General features: G+C 46.0%; 1 protein-coding gene across 7 annotated transcripts in view; it reads right to left on the bottom strand.

Moving 5' to 3' along the window:
* TSGA10 (testis specific 10) overlaps positions 1-18,224 on the bottom strand; it is a 539,078-nt gene that overhangs the window by 102,214 nt on the left and 418,640 nt on the right. For all 7 annotated transcript variants that reach the window (XM_069636638.1, XM_069636640.1, XM_069636642.1 and 4 more), the window contains exon 16: positions 10,622-10,831. In XM_069636638.1, the coding sequence (XP_069492739.1) occupies positions 10,622-10,831 (210 nt within the window). The remainder of the gene's footprint in view (positions 1-10,621; positions 10,832-18,224) is intronic.

Below are 18,224 nucleotides of genomic sequence, written 5' to 3'. Positions count from 1 at the left end.
ACATCTTTTTCCTAGATTTTCTACAATGCTAATGAAAATAATGGACAATTGTATAATAGAGAAAAAGAAAAAAGCACATAAACAGTTTTCTGTCTGAAATTCTTCTTTCTAGTATACAATAAACACCATAATCCATTGACTTTTATGACTAGCCACAGTCTCTGCATTCTCCTGTCTAGCCCGTGCCTTATTACAAAACCCAGATTGCACATGCACACTATCACACAAGACAGCACTTCTACTCTTTTTACTGTTATGTTTGTAACACTACCTCATTGCCTGCAATACACCATTCACACATATATCCACCAATCACTTAAAAAACTCTACATATAGCCAATCAACATATTAAACTTCCACCTACTAATGTTCTACAAATCATTTGCTTCTGTATTTCCCATACTTATAACAACAAATTATACATAGTGCTCCTATAAATGCACATATGCAGTGAGAAAACTCCATAAATACAAGGGGCAGTATGGATGGACAAGTGCTCATGGGAGCCAAGGAGGAAAGTGCCAAGGGATGCCAAGGTGGGAGGCTTGAAACCCCCTAGTTTGGCTGAAAATGCTGCATGCCCCAATAAGTAAAGCAGAGTAGGCATTCGTCTTTGCTGAGGGCTAGGCCCATTGTCCATGCACATAAAATTATATCAGTGTTTTTTGTGCTTACATTTGCACACTTTGGAAAAATACCGCACAAAACAGAAATATGCAAAAGCATGCATTCAAGTCCTTACTAATGCTGCTCATGCAGGTTTGTTGTAATTTAGTACAGCACTTCAGGCTGTAGCAGCAAGCAAAAAAATGTTTTCCCATTCAAACCTAGGGCTTCGGCCATGCTGCATGCCCCAATAATCAGAGTACACGATTATCAAGTAATTGCAGGTCGGTAGAATGGGTACATCACTGCGCTTCATCTAGTACTTTAAATGGATTACACTGCTGCCAGCAATGGGATTATTTTGTAAAGGCGCCCTTCCTTCTTTAAGTGTTAGGTTTCGAATAGGAGAGTAAGCACTGTTCACCCTGCCACTGGGTTATTCAATAAGTAACTATTGTCATAATAAAGCAGTCTTGAAAACCATTGTTGGTGCTATATTTATTGTCAGAAGTCAGCTGACATGTGTTTCTAGTCTCTAGGGTGTTTCTCAATGCGTGTGGATTGTGGGACAGTCATTGCTGCAAGGTTGTGACATTAGTCTGGCATGCAATCCCAATATCCTGTCCCGGTATGGTCGCAAATAAAGGTGGTAAATGACTTAGAGGGGAAGCCTGGTGACCACGTGGGCCCCTGGTTTAGCGTCCTCAATAATTATCTGCTGATTAGCATGGTCTCAGAGTGTATGCAGCAGTAGTCACAGTGATCTGTTGATGCAATCCTGTGCAGCACTTCCAGTTGTAGCCATGGGCAGAATTTAATCCACAGGCAGAACTTTTTCCCATTCAAACATATCCCGAATTTCAAAAATGTGACCATATAGCCATTCCATGCTGGCCATGCCCACTTTAAACCCATTGCCAGTCCCTCGTGGACATGGCCAGTAGCCAGATTGCCATGATTTATACAATCTGGCCACTTCCCATGACCACAGTTCATGACTCATACAATCTGGCCACTGCCCATGGCCACAGGCTATACCTCAGTCACCAAAAGTATATCACTATTTTTTATACCTACATTATGACACTTTTCAACAAATACAAAACGGACACATTTGCAAAACCGTGCTTTCAGGTACTTGCCAATGCTCCTTGCACGACTTTTCTGCAAATCTATCCATGTTTTATTTCTTGAAAAGTATAAAAATGTACGTACATAAAACAGTCATAACTTAGCTCCCACTTGACAAAATCTATTCAGAGTTTGCACAAACATTCCAGGTTGGGTCTATAATCTTTCTAAAATCTTTTGTACACATTCGTCAAACAACAACAAAGTTATAAGCCAGCAAAAATGTTCAACCACAAAATCCCACTAAACTTTGCAAAACCATTCAAATCTGGGTCTTAAATCTGTTTGCAAACTTTTGTGCAGATTTGTGAAACGGCACCAAATGTATATGCCTTTCAAATACTTTGCCTCTAGGCAAAACAGCACCAGATTTTGTATAACCATTTCAAGGCCAGATCTAGAACAATATGACAAAATGTCATGCAGTTTCATTCAGTGAAGCCAAAGTTATAAGCTATCCAAAAACTGCTTTTCATCAACCCTCTAATGCAAAAATATGTATGGATGCCCCTGAACATCTGAGATGTTCGCAAACATCACAGGGCTGTCCCGAGCTGTTTGGGGACTTTGAAGGCGGAAAACTACCTGTTTATTTGGCTTTTTATGGACATATCCCTTCCCATCCTCATCAGCCCCCACCCCCAGACATTGTTTCACTAGTTTGACAAGTGCAATGTTGTGTTTTTTAATATGTTTTTACTGCAATGTCTGCGGACTACAGGTGCTGTTCCCGAATCCTACATGGTGACTGTTTCAAAATATCTGACGCAGAGGACATCACGTCGGCCCCTGATTGGCCCAGGGAGGTGTCTGCAGACTGAATACGGAAGTGTGTCAGCGGACCGAACCCAGATATCACTAATTTATTTTTGACATACTTTGTTGGCATTTTTCCAAAAACTACTGGACGCATTTACACCAAATTTACAAAAGCATGTGAAAATCTGTTCAGCGGTTTGGTCTGTAGTCTTGAGCATCATTTTTTCCCATTGCATCTGTGAGGAAAACCACACCTTTAGGGACCCTCCCTGTAACTGTGCCCCCACCCCCGCCTGGGACGAAACCACACCAAACTTTGCAAAATCAATCTGTGGGGGCCATATACTTTTTTTGCAAAGTTTGGTAAGGATTCGTCCAGTGGGGACGAAGTTATAAGCAGCACAAAAAGTGCTCTACTTATGGGTTGAGCAACTTATCAACTTAACCATAACTACACGGCTTCTACCGAAGGCTGTGAAAAAAAAAATAATCAATAAATAAAAAGAAAATTATAATATATATATAAATATATATATATATATGTATATATATATATATATATATATGATACATTACTCACCGTAATCATATTTCTGATGCTTGTATCTGCTTGGATATGACAAGACAAGCTATGCCTAGGCCGACATCTAGTGGAAGCTGCACAGTATTACAGCTGTTGTTTTCGAAACTTAAAAAGGGATGTCGACCGGGCGTGCCAGTAATACTATCCCTAGTGTGACGTCCCCAGTACCCATGGTCCTTCACGCGTCGAGGTCCCTCAGATTGTTTTGTTCGTGACATGAGGTAGCATGAAGTGTAGCATGAGTACAGGTGTATCAAAGCTGATATGTATCAGATAAGCTCATATAAACATCCATGCACCTTCTCTCCAAGGGGAGGAAGGGTGGGCGCATGTGAATCTAAGCAGATACAAGCATCAAAAATACAGTGCGTAATGTATCCCTTCTGAGGCTTGTGGAATCTGCTTAGATCACATGCTATGCATAGGCCGACATCTAGTGGAAGCTGCGGAAGCTATACGCAGCACAAAAAGGGTTCTACTTATGGTTTGAGCAACTTAACCATAACTACACGGCCTCTACTGCAGGCTGTGTAATATATGATACATTACTCACCGTAATTGTATTTCTGATGCGTGTATCTGCTTAGATTCACATGCTGTGCATAGGCCGCCATTTAGTGGAAGCTGTGGAAAATACAGTTGTTATTTTCGAAATTCGAAAAGCGACATCGACAGGGCGTCCCAGTAATACTATCCCTAGTGTGACGTCCACTGTACCCCTGGTCCTTCACGCGTCGAGGCCCCTCAGATTGTTATCTTTCTGGCATGAAGTGTAGCCTGAGTACAGATGTATTCAAGCAGATATGTATTAGACAAGCTCATAAGCATCCATGCACCTTCTCTCTGAGGGGAGGAAGGGTGGGCCCATGTGAATCTAAGCAGATACAAGCATCAGAAATACGATTACGGTGAGTAAGGTATACCTTCTGAGGCTTGTGGGATCTGTTTAGATCACATGTTGTGCATAGATTAGCGAGCAGTGTTAGGATAAGGTGGTGGGTTTTGAGAAGGTTCGTGGGCGAACAGATGTCTTAGAACTGCTTGTACCACCTGTGTATCTGTCTTGGAATGTATGTCAATGCAGTAGTGCTGAGTGAAAGTGTGTACTGAGCTCCATGAAGCTGCTTTGCAAATGCTGTCTAAGGGGACATTTGCAATAAATGCCAGAGTAGCTCCTGTGCTCCTTGTGGAGTGAGCTCTTGGCATGAAAGGCAGTGTCTTGTCTGACAGGCAGGGAATAGCACAGTTGTATGCACCTGACTATTAATCTGGAGATGGTATTCTTCGAAATGCGATCCCCTTCTCTGCCTGGGACTACGGCGACAAACAGTTGGTCTGTTTTTCTTAGTGGTCTGGTCTTGTTTACATAGTAAAGTACCGCTCTCCTTACATCTAGTGTGTGGAATTTTACCTCGGCTGAGCTTTGGGGGTTCTGGAAGAAAGCTGGAAGCTCAATGGACTGGTTCACATGAAATGTTGAGATGAATTTAGGGGAGAACCTAGGATGTGTCAGTAAAACCAGTTTGTCCTTGTGTATGACAAAGAAAGGATCATGCACTGACAATGCTTGTATTTCACTAACTCTTCTTATGGAAGTAATAGCCACTAAGAAGGCAGTCTTGTAAGTTGGGTGCTTAAGACTTGACTTGTGCATTGGCTCGAAAGGGGGTCCCATGAGCTTAGCGAGTACTACATGGAGATCCCAACCTGGTGGTGGGTTTGAAATTGGAGGATGGAGTTTCTTTACTCCCTCCATGAATGCCTTGATTACCGGCACTTTCCACCATGATACTTTATTGTGGGAGGTGGTGTAAACCGGCAAGGCCGCCAGGTGGACTTTAATAGAGTTGAATACTAACCCTGAGTATAGCAAGTGGAGCATATAACTTAGAATGTGGTTTGGGGTACATTCTATGGGGTTAATCTGTTTAGACTGGCACCAAATTACAAATCTCTTCCCCTTTGTCGAAATAACAGTGTCTAGTGTTAGGTTTTCATGCCTCCTTAACGATATCCATACACCTCTGTGGTAGGTTGAGATGTCCGAACTCTATGACTTCAGGAGCCATGCTGCCAAGTTTATAGATTGAGGCTGAGTGTGCACTGTTAACACCCCCATGCTAAGTGAGTAGCTTGGACATGTACAGGAGCTTGATGGGATCGCACATCGCCAGTTTGCGCAGATGTGGATACCAAGGTTGTCTTGCCCACATAGGAGCAACTAGGATGAGCGTCACTTGATCCTTGTGGATCTTGTTCACCACCTTCGTCATGAGTCGAGTCGGGGGGAGGAAAGCGTAAGCAAATTTCCCTGGCCAGTTCATCCATAGGGCGTTGCTCTTGGAACCTGGCTGGGGGAACCTGGAAGCGAAGTCTGGGCATTGTCTGTTTTCGCTTGTAGCGAACAAGTCTGTTGTGTGGAAACCCCATAGAGAGAAGAGGTGTTCTACGACCCCTGTGTCTAGTTGCCACTCGTGTTCCTCTGGTAGGGGATCTCTGCTCAACGAGTCTGCCGGCGAGTTGAGTTCCCCTGGAACGTGCTGTGACGATAGGAATATCTTCCGTTTGAGTGCCCATTTCCAAATTTGTTGTGCTAGCTTGGACAGATTTGGAGAATGCGTACCCCCTGTTTGCTGATGTAAAACATTGCTGTAGTGCTGTCGGTGAGGACTTGCACTGACTGGTTTGCTAGGTGTATCTGGAATGCCTGAAGGGCCTTGAACACCGCCAGTAGTTGCAGCAGATTTATGTGGTTCTATGCTGTAGCATGAGTCCACAGACCTTGTGCTGTGTGATGAAGGTAACGAGCCCACCACCCGACAAGTGAGGCCTTTGTTGTGACAATCGCTTGCGCTTCCGGATCGTGGAAGGGTCTTCCCTTCAACAGGTTTTCTCTTGTCCACCAACGACGGTTTTGTACTAGTGTTGGCGAAACAACCACTATATCGTCCCACTGACCGCTTGCCTGAGACCACTGTTTCGCCAACCACTCCTGCATGGGTCGCACGCGCAGGTGCGTGTGTGGTACCAGGTAAATGCAGGATCCCATCATGCCTAGCAAACACATAGCTTTGCGTACGCATATCTGGCAGCCGGCTTAATAATGAGGTATTTACAGTAACATGTTTTGGACTCTTTCCTCGGATGGAAAGACCAACCCCTCTTTTGAGTGTATAACAGCTACTAGGAACTGTTTGGTTGTGCTCGGCACTAGGCTTGATTTTTTCTTGTTTATGGAGAAGCCCAGTTGAAAGAGAAGGTTGATAGTTCTTTGAATGTTTTGCCTGCAAAGTAGGGGAGCCTCCCCTGTAATCAGCCAGTCGTCCAAATAAGGGTACACTGGGATTGCCTCCCTGCGCAGGTGTGCTGCCACCACCTCCAGTACCTTTGTGAATACCCTGGGAGCAGATGCTATTGAAATATGAAAATAGGTATCTTTCATATCCAGTGTTGCCTTGTAGTCCCCCCCCCGCTTTAGCAGAGGGATTACTTCTTGTAGCGTAGTCATGCAGAACTTTTGTGGCTTGATATATTTGTTTGCAGGGCGTAATGCGTAAATCTAATACTTGGCGCATTGTTAGATCTTTCTTTGGCACAAGGAAGTAGGTTGAATAAATACCCTTGTTAACCTGGTTGGCCGGGACGATTTCTATAGCGTCCTTTTAGAGCAGCGTGGCGATTTCCTTGAGGAGGATACGTTGGTCTTCTTTGGAGTGTGTTTTCTGGCGCAGGGGATGGTTCTGGGGTCGCTCGAGGAGCTCCACACAATGCCCGCCCGCCACGGTGGACAGCACCCATCTGTCTGAGGTGATTCCCTCCCACGCTTGGGTGAAGTTTGAAATGCACCCTCCTACTGGAGAGGCATGGGAGGGCACCTGAATTGGGTAGACACTGTTTCGGTGGTGGGGTACCGCCTCTAGAGGAGGAGCCCATCCCCCGACTGTGGGATCTGCGCAGTTCTCTCTGGTAACTTTGAGAGGCATGGCCTTGATTGTTCCCCGAGGATGTTCCCTGATATTGATTGTAGCTTAAACCCCTCTGGGAACTTTGTCCGCGTGAGCGACGAAAATTACTGTTACCCCTGTGGCCCGTGGGATTATTGGTTAGCTGGCCCAATGACTTTGGTGTATCATATTCTTCTTTAGGAGTTTTCAAGGCATCCTCAACGGCCTTACCAAAGAGTACATTGGGCTCAACGGACATATTGATAAGAGTTGCTTGCATCTCTGGTTTGAAACCGGATTGGCGTAACCAAGCGTGACGCTTAATAATGGTTCCCTCTGCGATGATTCTGCCAGCGTTGTCTGCGGCGTCAAGATTACTTTTTAACAAGCAGCTTGAAACTTCCCTGCCTTTTGCAGCCCCAAGGGCCAATTGAGTCTTGAGGGGTAAAGGGGCTGATGACAACAAAGGTGAGACCTCATCCCATTTATGGCAGTTATAACTAGCTAAGAGAGTGGAGTTACTAGCTATCCTGGCCTGAAAGGCAGTGGAAGAGGCCACATTCCTCCCCATCATATACCGCTTCTTACTCTCCCCGTCCGGAGGTGCTTCAGAGGAGGCTAGGGGTGACCAGCTCTTTTCCTTGTTGTTGTAACAATGAGAGAGTCAGGCTTGAGCTGCCCCCTGATGTATAGAGGCTCTGATGGGGCAGGTCTGAAAAGCTTTTCTACGAAGGGGTTCACCGCCTGCATCTGATTGGGTTTTTCCAGCGAGGGTTGTATCTTTCGCTGAACAGACTGCAGGAGGGGAATAAACTGAGTCACAGCCTTCTTATCCCCCAAAATTTCATCAACAAAATCTTTGTCCTGTTGAGTTTCCTGTGTTGCTATTTGTAAATGCTCAGCTGCCTTGATGAGCACTTAATTTACTAGTGGCTGATTATCTATGGGTGAATCCATCACAGGAGGATCCTGATTGACAGAGAGTCCATGTTATACATGTCTGGATCTGGGTCAACCTCATCATCATCATTTTCCCTGTAGTAAGGATCTGCTGCCTCTTGAACAAAGAGGTCCTCATGGTCGGTGTCCGGGTCATACAGGTTAATGACTGTGGGGTATTGCGCTAGATTATTGGGGCAAGACCTTTTTGAAGGGGGTTGAGCAGGGATCTGAGAACCAGAGGCCGCTGTTGTGGGAGGGGTGGACTGAAAACTTGTGAAGTAATCAGGGCCTTTCTCATAAAAGTGTGCCACGAAGGACATCCTCCTCCTGACCCTATCAATATCCTCAGCTGACCATTGGGCAGAGTTAGGAATGGACAGAGGGTGAGATGGGAGTCCCTGATCTTTAGGAGTGGACGGGACTACAGTTGTAGGCTGAGCCTTTTTCTTTAGGGCTAAAGACAGGGGATCTTGTTCTTGTGGGTCCTTACTCTTGTGAGGGGACCTATCCTTCTGGGACCTTTCCCTATGAGGGGTCTTAGAAGAACTCTTCTTGTACTCCCTGGCCTTCACTAGGCCTTCTGAGACTTGCTGGTTTTTACTGTTTTTGACGAAGAATGTTGAATTTCGGCTACAGACTGATCCGAGGTCTCGCCTACTGACGTGTGACGTTCGGGAATGGTTTTGCTCACGACGTCTGTTCTGTTTTTCGACAGTCGGGCCTGTCATGCGGCGATCAGGACCTCGAGTGCCCAGAGGACAGTGATTCTACAGACCTCTCCCTAGACGTTGTGCGTTGGCCTTTGTCCAACACACGTGTCGAGTCTCGGCCGTGGGTTGTGTGCTTAGTGGAAGGGGCTGTGAGTGTGCCACTGCTGGACTGTTTGATGGGTTTGGGGGCCTGCGCTTGGGAAACTGGAGCATCCCTGTCGCCTTCGCCATCGGATACCGCTGCGTTGCTGCCGTCGCTGAAAGTCCCCGCCACGTCCATGGTGGCCTCGACCTGCATGGCGTGGTGGGCCAGGCGTTTGGTTAAGCGGTCCTTTGGCGTCTTGGGTTTAAAGAGCTTACACGCTCGATAGGTCCCTTCGACGTGATCCCGAGGGAGACAAAGGTTGCATACAAGGTGCTTGGCGACCCACAGGAAATTTTTGTTGCACTTCGGACAAAGTTTAAAAGGGCTCCAATCCATAACGGAATGACACGGCAGCTAGGCGAGTGTAATGTACGAAAAGGGGCAAATACATTCTTGAATGTCCTCCCCCCTGTCTCCCTACTGTGAGGGCCGAAACCCGAAGCGGACTTCCAGGCCGGACGGATCAGTTGCCGGGAGTCTTCGACGGTCGTCTCTTCATCGCTGTCAGATGATCTCGATAGCCGGTGGTATAGAATATAAAGGACAGTAAGAAAAACTATCAGTAATTTATATAAATCAATGGCGGTAAGCCGAAAGGACAGTGGATGTCACATTAGGGATAGTATTACTCGCACGCCCTGTCTACGTCCCTTTTCGAATTTCGAAAATAACAACTGTAATACTCTGCAGCTTCCACTAGATGTCGGCCTATACATAGCATGTGATCTAAGCAGATTCCACAAGCCTCAGAAATATATATAAATATATAAATATATCTATATCAAAGTTATGGGAGACTCTCGTGATCCCATTAGCCCTACAAGGCCTCTGTGAAAATGCAGCTTGTGATATTTGGCACTAACGTTTATTGACCAGCAGTGGTCTAACTAGCATAAACACTAGTACACTATTTCTCAATACATTATCATGAAACATTACTGTCAATAGCGATGGGAAAATGTTTTCTCAAACAGCCAGCTAACAATCAAAGCCACATATTCATACTCCCTGCCATAGGCGTGTCCAGGGAGTGGCCTGGGCTGGCACGTGCTACCACTGGAAACTGATTAGCCACCCCAGGTGTCACTCCATTAAGAGAGAGAGAGGGTGTGTGTGTGTGCGCGTGCCTGTGCGCTGTACTTCATGCCACCCCTACATAATCAGTGCCACACTTGGGCCACCCCACGTCACTGCCCCCTGCTGTGTGCAAGGTAACCTCTGCTTAAATAGTGTTAGGAGCAGTTCTGAAATTGAGTATTCCCATAACAGAAATAATCCTTCATCTACAGAGGATTTGGGTAGTTAAAGAAAAAAATAAACCTCTTTCATTTTAACATACTCAGTGGTGGAAATGGAAAAAATGTGGTGGGGGATCTCACAACATAAGGGCCGGGGTGGGGGAGGAGTAGGGGGGCGGTGCCCAAGGGGCATGGTCTAGAGGGGGCGGGGCTCATAGTGGACATCCAGCAATGCTGGAACATCTTTTACCGCCAGCTCTGTAATCCACAATGCTTGCTACATGTACAACTGCAAGGAATCAGTTGTACATGTAGTGAGCATTGTGCATTACACACAAGTGCCAAAGCCACGGTAAAAGACAATGCTGCCGTTACGGGCGCTTTTTTTTCTTCTTTTTTAAGTTTTCCAGCGTGGTTCATGGGCATAGGTGGCTGACTCTGGCCGGATCCCGAGATCCGGCCCATATCTGGTGCCAGATCTCAGATCCGCTGAGAGCCGGCCCAATGACCAGCACTGAACATACTGCCCAGTCTCTTGCCGTATAAGTCAGGCCTTCACATACCCGTTCCACCTCCTGCGCTTTGGCGTTCAGTTGCCGCGTGACCACCTCTTTGCTGGAGTCCAGTTTAATGCAGAGCTCGCGCGTCGAGGCCAGGTCATTTAGCACAGCAGCCTTCTCGGACTTCGCCTTCAGGAGCTCCTCTTCAATCTTTGCATTGGTCTTGTTTACGCAGCACACTTGGGCCTTGTAGGATTGTTCTGTTGATAAATGCTACACAGGGGAAGCAAAGGTGTGAAGACATGAAACCACCCCGTGAATTGTGCAACACAAAACTAAACAAATGAAAGCAAATTTAAAAACACATCACATTTAGAATTACAGGTTGGTAGGTATTAAGGGTGGGGAACATTTCCACTGAGAGGTTCAGAGTGACATCAGAGACGGAGATGGCGCGCGACTTGTCTTGATGTGACTCAGAGCGCCGAGATGGAAAACATCCACCTTGTTGGAAGCATCCATCTAGTAGTTTTATCCTGAGTATGGTGGTAATCTGCCTATTAAAGTCACATTCACTCCAGTGGCAGTTATCTCCTCCTGTTGCAGGACAGCAGGTTTAACAGGTCGGGGATAGCCAGAGCCGGCTCAGACATATGGTTCTGAGATGGGGCCCTGCCAGGGCTCGCTCTTGTCTGTAGGCGCCCGCGCCATCTAGAGCCCAAGGATTTTTATATAAAGCCTGATGCTCTCGTTCATTGCGCAAGCACTTCAGGCTTTAGAATAAAATTACTTTTTTCATAATGGTGGCGATGGCACCAGAGATGCCCTTGTGCTGGCACCACCATTATGAAGAAAGGGTGAGACTGGTGGAAACCGAGGCCTTTTTACTAAAGCCTGAAGCTCCCTCTCATTCGTGGGAGCTTCAGGTTTTAGGAAAAAAGGCCTTGGTTTCCAGCGGCCTCAGCTTTTCAGCTGTAATGCTGGTGCTGTCCCACTCTAGGCGTTTCTTTAGCTAAGAGATGCAGCGATCTCTTAGCTAAAGAAAAGACTGGTGAAGGACAGCGCCACCATTAAGGCTGAAAAGGTGAGGCCCTGTTCCCCGCTATGCATCCCTTTTGTTAAAGGGATGGTCTAGTAAACATTTTTATTTAAAAAATAGATAGGCAACATAAAAAAAAAATACTAGCATTCTCCGTTTTAAAACTTCCTATGTAAAATTTTGAGCTATTCAAGCTCAAAATTTGCAAAAGCAAGCACATGGGCGCATCCATTTTGTAAATGGAGGCCCTCCTGTGCTGGCTTTTGCTTTTGCGGCACTAATGAAGGAAAAGCCAGCCAGCTGTAGTAAACAAAGGCTACTGCTGGGTGGCTTTCCCTTCATTAGTGCTGTAGGCAGAGGACGGGGACCGGAGACCAGAGCAGGAAAGCTGCAGCTGAATCTCGGTAAGTGCTATTTATTTTTTTTTAAAAAATAAGCACTAGCTGCAGTTTTTTTTCTAAGTTTTCCGGGCTGGAGGAGCCCGGAAAAATTAGAAATAAAACCGCAGCTTTAAAAACGTTGTATTTATGTTTGCGGTCGCTTTTGAAGCGACCGCAAACATAAATACAACGTTGTGTTGGAAAACGGTGCGGTTTTTCTTTCCAAGTTTCTCAGGCTCCTCCGGCTCGGAGGAGCCTGAGAAACTCGGAAAGAAAACTGCAGCGTTTTCCAACACAACCGCGTTGTTTCTACCTGAATCTGCTTTCCCATTTGGGGCTCTCGGGCTCTCCACGGGGAGCCCGAGAGCCCCAAATGGTAAAGCAGATTCAGGCAGAAACAACGCGGCATTGCGGAAAACAACCGCGTTGTTTCTGCCTGAATCTGCTTTCCCATTTGGGGCTCTCAGGCTCCCCACGGCGAGCCCGAGAACCCCAAATGGGAAAGCAGATTTAGGCAGACAACGCAGCATTTAGCATTTCCCATTTGGGTCTCTCGGGCTCGAGCCCGAGAGCCCCAAATGGGAAATCAGCTGCAGGTAGAAACACTACGCGGCATGTAAACATAACCGCGTGTGTTTCTGCCTGCTGTGGCATTCACTTTGGGTCTCCGGTGCTCCCCCAGGGGAGCACCGGAGACCCAAAGTGAAAGCCAAGGCAGGCAGAAACACACGCGGTTGTGTTGGAAAACGCTGCGGTTTTCTTTCCAAGTTTCTCAGGCTCCTCCGAGTCGGAGGAGCCTGAGAAGCTTGGAAAGAAAAACCGCAGCGTTTTCCAACACAATAACATTGTATTTATGTTTGCGGTCGCTTCAAAAGCGACCGCAAACATAAATACAACGTTTTTAAAGCTGCGGTTTTATTTCTAAGTTTTCCGGGCTCCTCCAGCCCGGAAAACTTAGAAAAAAAACGCAGCTAGTGTTTATTTTTAAAACAAAAATAAATAGCACTTACCGAGATTCAGCTGCAGGTTTCCTGCTCTGGTCTCCAATCCCCGTCCTCCGCCTACAGCACTAATGAAGGGAAAGCCACCCAGCGGTAGCCTTTGTTTACTACAGCTGGCTGGCTTTTCCTTCATTAGTGCCGCAAAAGCAAAAGCCAGCACAGGAGGGCCTCCATTTCACAAAATGGATGCGCCCATGTGCTTGCTTTTGCAAATTTTGAGCTTGAATAGCTCAAAATTTTACATAGGAAGTTTTAAAACGGAGAATGCTAGTATTTTTTTTTTATGTTGCCTATCTATTTTTTAAATAAAATTTTTACTAGACCATCCCTTTAATAGATGCATAGGTCAGCACCCTCGCCTGTGCTGATCTCTGCAAAGGGCTGCTTGGCAGGCAAGGGGGGATGTCTGCAACCCATTGAGGCGCGGCCTGTTAAGGGGGAGTGGCTTAACAGGGGCGGGTGACCCCCCTCCTTAGACCACGCCCCCTTGGTGCGCCCAGGCTCATTTTATTTGGCCACTTAAGGCCCTGTTGGCTTTCCATCGGGTAGGCTACTGAGTGCCATAATTTATTAGCATGTTTCAGAGAACAGGTTGTCCTGAACAAGTTGCAACTTTGGGGAACCAGCCTGTGAAAGCTATTCTTCTGCATGTGTGTCCAGCAGCTTTGGGAACCAGTGCACAATAATGTTGCTTACATCCTATTGGGTTGTCAGCAGTATGTACTTGGCAATTCAAATTGCCAGGTACAGGCATGACACTTGATCGAAATGGAACAATTTGGGTTAATGGTGATCAATCTTGCACCAAATTGTGTGACTTCTATTTTGGAAATGATATTGTTTGAGACGCTGTACTTGATGCAGCGTTAACACCTAGCCCATGTGTCCATTAAACTAAGTCAAAATATCACAAAACCGCAAAACGACAGTGTGCCTCTCGATTATGTCAGTTGAGTTGTTTTTATTCTGCTAGAGTTTGAAGAATTATATCAGCATGCAAAATACTGTTCTTTAAACCAGTTCCCCATCTATCAACTGTGAATAACGAATTTACACTTTTTAATTTCTCAGCCTTTCTGCCAAAGGCAGATTAACTAACTGCCTACACGTGTTTCACTCAACTGGAGCTTCCTCAGGGCAGTAGCATAATATCTTTGAGCACAATATTCCTGTGTATTAAAGTACATTGCTTCATGAACAAATTATTCTTTTTATTCCAATATAAATCAAACTATAACAATTATTACATGCAATGGTGGAAAAAGAAAAAACGTGTAGAATAATGTCAGTAGTATCATTATTGGATGAAAGGGAGGGCAAGAGGACAAATTAGCAATATTAATAACTTGAATGAAAAAACAGCATTAACAAATATTTTGTTCAAATGGCGATTTTTCTTTCAAATTATTAATATGGCGTCAGAGTCCCTGTCCTCAGAGATCTCAAAAGGTTGCTGTACTTCCCGCTTCCCTGGTGGTGCAGGCTCACTGGGTTCCAGAACCCTCTTCCTTTCCAGGTGTTTCAACTCCCAGGTAGGTTGTGTAACATTCCCCTTTCTTGGTGTTGCTGGCTTGTGGATTTTCTAAACCCTTGGACGAAGACAGTCATCAGGTTGTTGGAGAGGTCGCTTCATTGGTTGTAATAGGCAGAGAGAGGTGGGGAGGGGTATTTTGGTGGAAGACCCCTGGCCCTATGCCCCTTTCCTGCTCTGTACTAACAATACCATTCATGGTCCCATCTCATGTGTCCTCCCACTGTCTGGACCCATATAGGGCAAACCTAGCACAATGGGTCCTGCCTATGGTAGCTGACTATCCCTTGGTATTCCTTACATCTATCGCCAATTCTTAAATCGTCTTTGCTTTCTCCTCCCACTTTCTGTATCACTGTCATCAACGGTTAGGAGAGCTTGCTTTTACCTCACTCCCAGCCTCTGAGGTTCTCTTCCTTTACATTCCCGGGAGTCCTGTTTCCTCTGCAAGGTCTTCCTCTTGCAAATCTTTAGTCTCTGGTCATACCACCTCTTTGACAGCCACCCCCTTCTTCCGCTCCCTCTCCTCCAAAGTTCGTGCCTTGGTCGGTACTGCCTCTGTCTTACTCTTGATGTTATCAACACCCTTCCGTGCCACCTTGGATGTCCCTGCTCCTGTTGTTCTCCAGCAGTTATCACCTCCTCCTTTGCCACTCCTGATGTCACCTCCTCCTTCCTCTCCACTCCATGAATAACCATCTCCTTCTTCACTGCTGATGTCACCACCTACTCTCTGCTCCCGATGGTACTTCTGCTTCTACTCAACTACTGATAAACACCTCCTTCTCCACTCCTGATTTAATACTTCCTGCTTCTTCCCTTCAGCGTACCATATCCTCCAGCTCTCCTCTGCCCTGTCTCCAATCTCTTCCATTTCTGTCACATGCTGGTCTTCCAGCCTCCAACCTTTACCAAATGCAGGCGTCCTGCCCCCGTAACTTATACCTACTAAGTGGTGCTGGGTGTGTTCATACTCTGTTCCCTCTTGCCCCCAGGTGGACTTTTACTGAGGGTCTGCACGTGTCGATGGAAACGGAGTGAAGGATGAGATTGGCTAGGCTATGTAGAAACATCTGGTACTGATTCTGGCTCATGGTGTGGGATCAAACCTATATCTGTCAGGGTAGCCATTTTGGATTTTATACTAGCTCCTCTGACCCTCTCGGGATGCCTGCAAGTGTTTGGAATGATGGTGTTTCCAGGGTGGACAATCGGGGCATGAAACACTAAGTTTAACAACTTCCTACCTGTAATATAATGCAGGATGAACAGGCAAGTGAACTCGGGTTTTCTCTGGCATGTGACTTTCTCATAAGATGACAACCAATGTACATGTGTATCCTACATCAGTCTCCCAATGTTCAGGAAGTCACAGGTTTGAAAGATTGTGTGTTGCAGGACTGCAGGATCTGCAAACCCCCACATGAAATTATTCTGAGTGCTGGTTGAACACGTAGGATTGTCACAAGGCCAATATTTCATGTATTTGTTGTATTCTTTGATTTCCCATGTCCCCCCCCAATCCCTCCATCTTGTCTTGTGGTGCCTGGAAACACCTTTGCATGGGCGCGATACAAATGTCCAATGAATAAAATAAATAAGCAACTTCAACAATCACTTGCTTGGGGGTTTGGAGGGGTTACCCAGTGCCATGAGTCACCTTCCTGTTGATCCCCAGACTCAGGAAGAGGACCTCGTCAAACTGTTGAGATGTTTCCAATGTGGCTGTCCTTCTGTGAAACAATCGTATCTGTCTTAGCCACTCATATGTCTTTTGAGAACCATTAGAATGATACTTTTGTACTTGGCTTATTGTGGGGGACATTATGATGAGTCCAATGGTACTTCTCTTAAAAAGTCCTCCTCACAAAAAACACCTCCACCAGTGTTATTTGCAGTCCACCAAGTCGATTATGACTTCCCTGCCATGATGGCAGTAACTTTATTCAAAATACTGTTACTGCTGGAGGACAACCCCAAATGTCTGTTATCACTGGCAGCCTTTAATGAAAAAAGAGTCTCTGGTGTCCTAGGAAAATATCTGCTATGGCAGCCATTTTGAAAAATACCATCCATAGCAATTCTGCCTTCAGAGCAGCCATCCACCAATCATGAGTTCCAAGAGTGATTCTGTTGGTAAGGGTTGTCAGAGTAAGATAACATTCTCAGACAAGGAACTCACAGTGTGCCCCCTGACTGTTTACGGCACAGAGTGACAAAACATCTGGTACTGAGGCCTTAGGAGGGGAACAATGCTGGGATCCTGGACCCAGTCTCCAAATGTAGCACTGGGAAATGGAGGTTGATACGGGATCCCTTGAAAGTCTCTGTGAGCACACACACACACCATGTACGTACTTGCTAGTGTGTCCCTTAGCATACAGAATTGCCGCTATGAATCTGTCATAAATTGACTGGCACAGGTGGAGAAACACAGATCCAAAGCAGCATTAGCCATTCCAGAATGGTCACAGGATGTCAGGATTTGCCACAATCCGCTGCACCCTGCCATGTGTCCTCAACCTTGCCACACAACAATACAAAGACAATTGTGCTTGTTGAAAAATCCCATTTTGTGACCCATTCAGAAGTCCTTAACAACACAATCTAACGTGTACTTCACTTCACCTCACAACACCTTATAGCCCAAAGCATAGTTATATGTCACAGTGTGCAAGGATTGTGCTTGTTGAAAAATCCCATTTTGTGACCCATTCAGAAGTCCTTAACAACACAATCTAACGTGTACTTCACTTCACCTCACAACACCTTATGGCCCAAAGCATAGTTATATGTCACAGTGTGCAAGGATTATGCTCAAAACAAAGTATGCCAGTCTGTGCCACTGTTGGGTCATTGCAGAGGAAAAGTGCAAGTCTGTCGTATGGGACACATCTCATGCCACATGGAACTGTTTGTAACAGTGGGTAAGGGAGCAATGTGGTGGTGGGTGGAGTAAAAGGCAGCTAGGAAGCCTGTATTGTCAATGTGCACAGGTCAGAAGTATAACCTGTGCAACTGTGCACTTAGCTCAATGAAGTGCAGAGCAAACGCTGTTTGACATTGCACAGACTGGTGGCACCCAGGCCAAAGTCTCATGCAACGCGTGGTAGGACAGTGTGACATCAGCAGAGGTAGAAGTGTACTGTGAATATACAATGGCATGCAGTGTTTCAATGGTTCAAACCAAATGCATCTGATAGAAATGTGTAGGGAACCTCTGGGTGCTAGAAAGGGGTATTGCTATTATTCATGTACCCATGACAATACTGCAAATGCAGTCACAAACGTATGCCAACAGCTCCGAGGTGAGAAACAGTCACACATACTGTGGGCATCATTCAACTCAATGTGTATACACTGGCTGTAGGTTAATCACATGCAGACAGTCGGAACGTAGTCATAAGTCCGGGAGTGCAGGCGAGTGTGACTGCCCACCTACACAGCCTCGATGGCACTGGCAGACCAGAAAGGCAAAATGCACCCGAGGGGCTTGCTTGCTTAAGATAGGGGTCGCTAATCAACATATACACCCTTTTTGGAATGGCATGCAACAGGCATATGGTAATAGAATATGCCACTAGGTCATTGTGGGGTGTCAGCATGGCTCAACATCTGTAAGTCAACACAATTGTATCCATGCTCCAATCCAACGGCACTGCATTACTTTGTGGCATGATAGACCTATCGGGGCCTTGCATCCCGGATACAGGAT

The sequence above is a fragment of the Ambystoma mexicanum genome, chromosome 7p (genome assembly GCF_040938575.1).
Source record: "Ambystoma mexicanum isolate Mex_15411 chromosome 7p, UKY_AmexF1_1, whole genome shotgun sequence".
Lineage (NCBI taxonomy): Eukaryota > Metazoa > Chordata > Amphibia > Caudata > Ambystomatidae > Ambystoma > Ambystoma mexicanum.
This window is presented reverse-complemented; position numbering and strand designations above follow the sequence as displayed.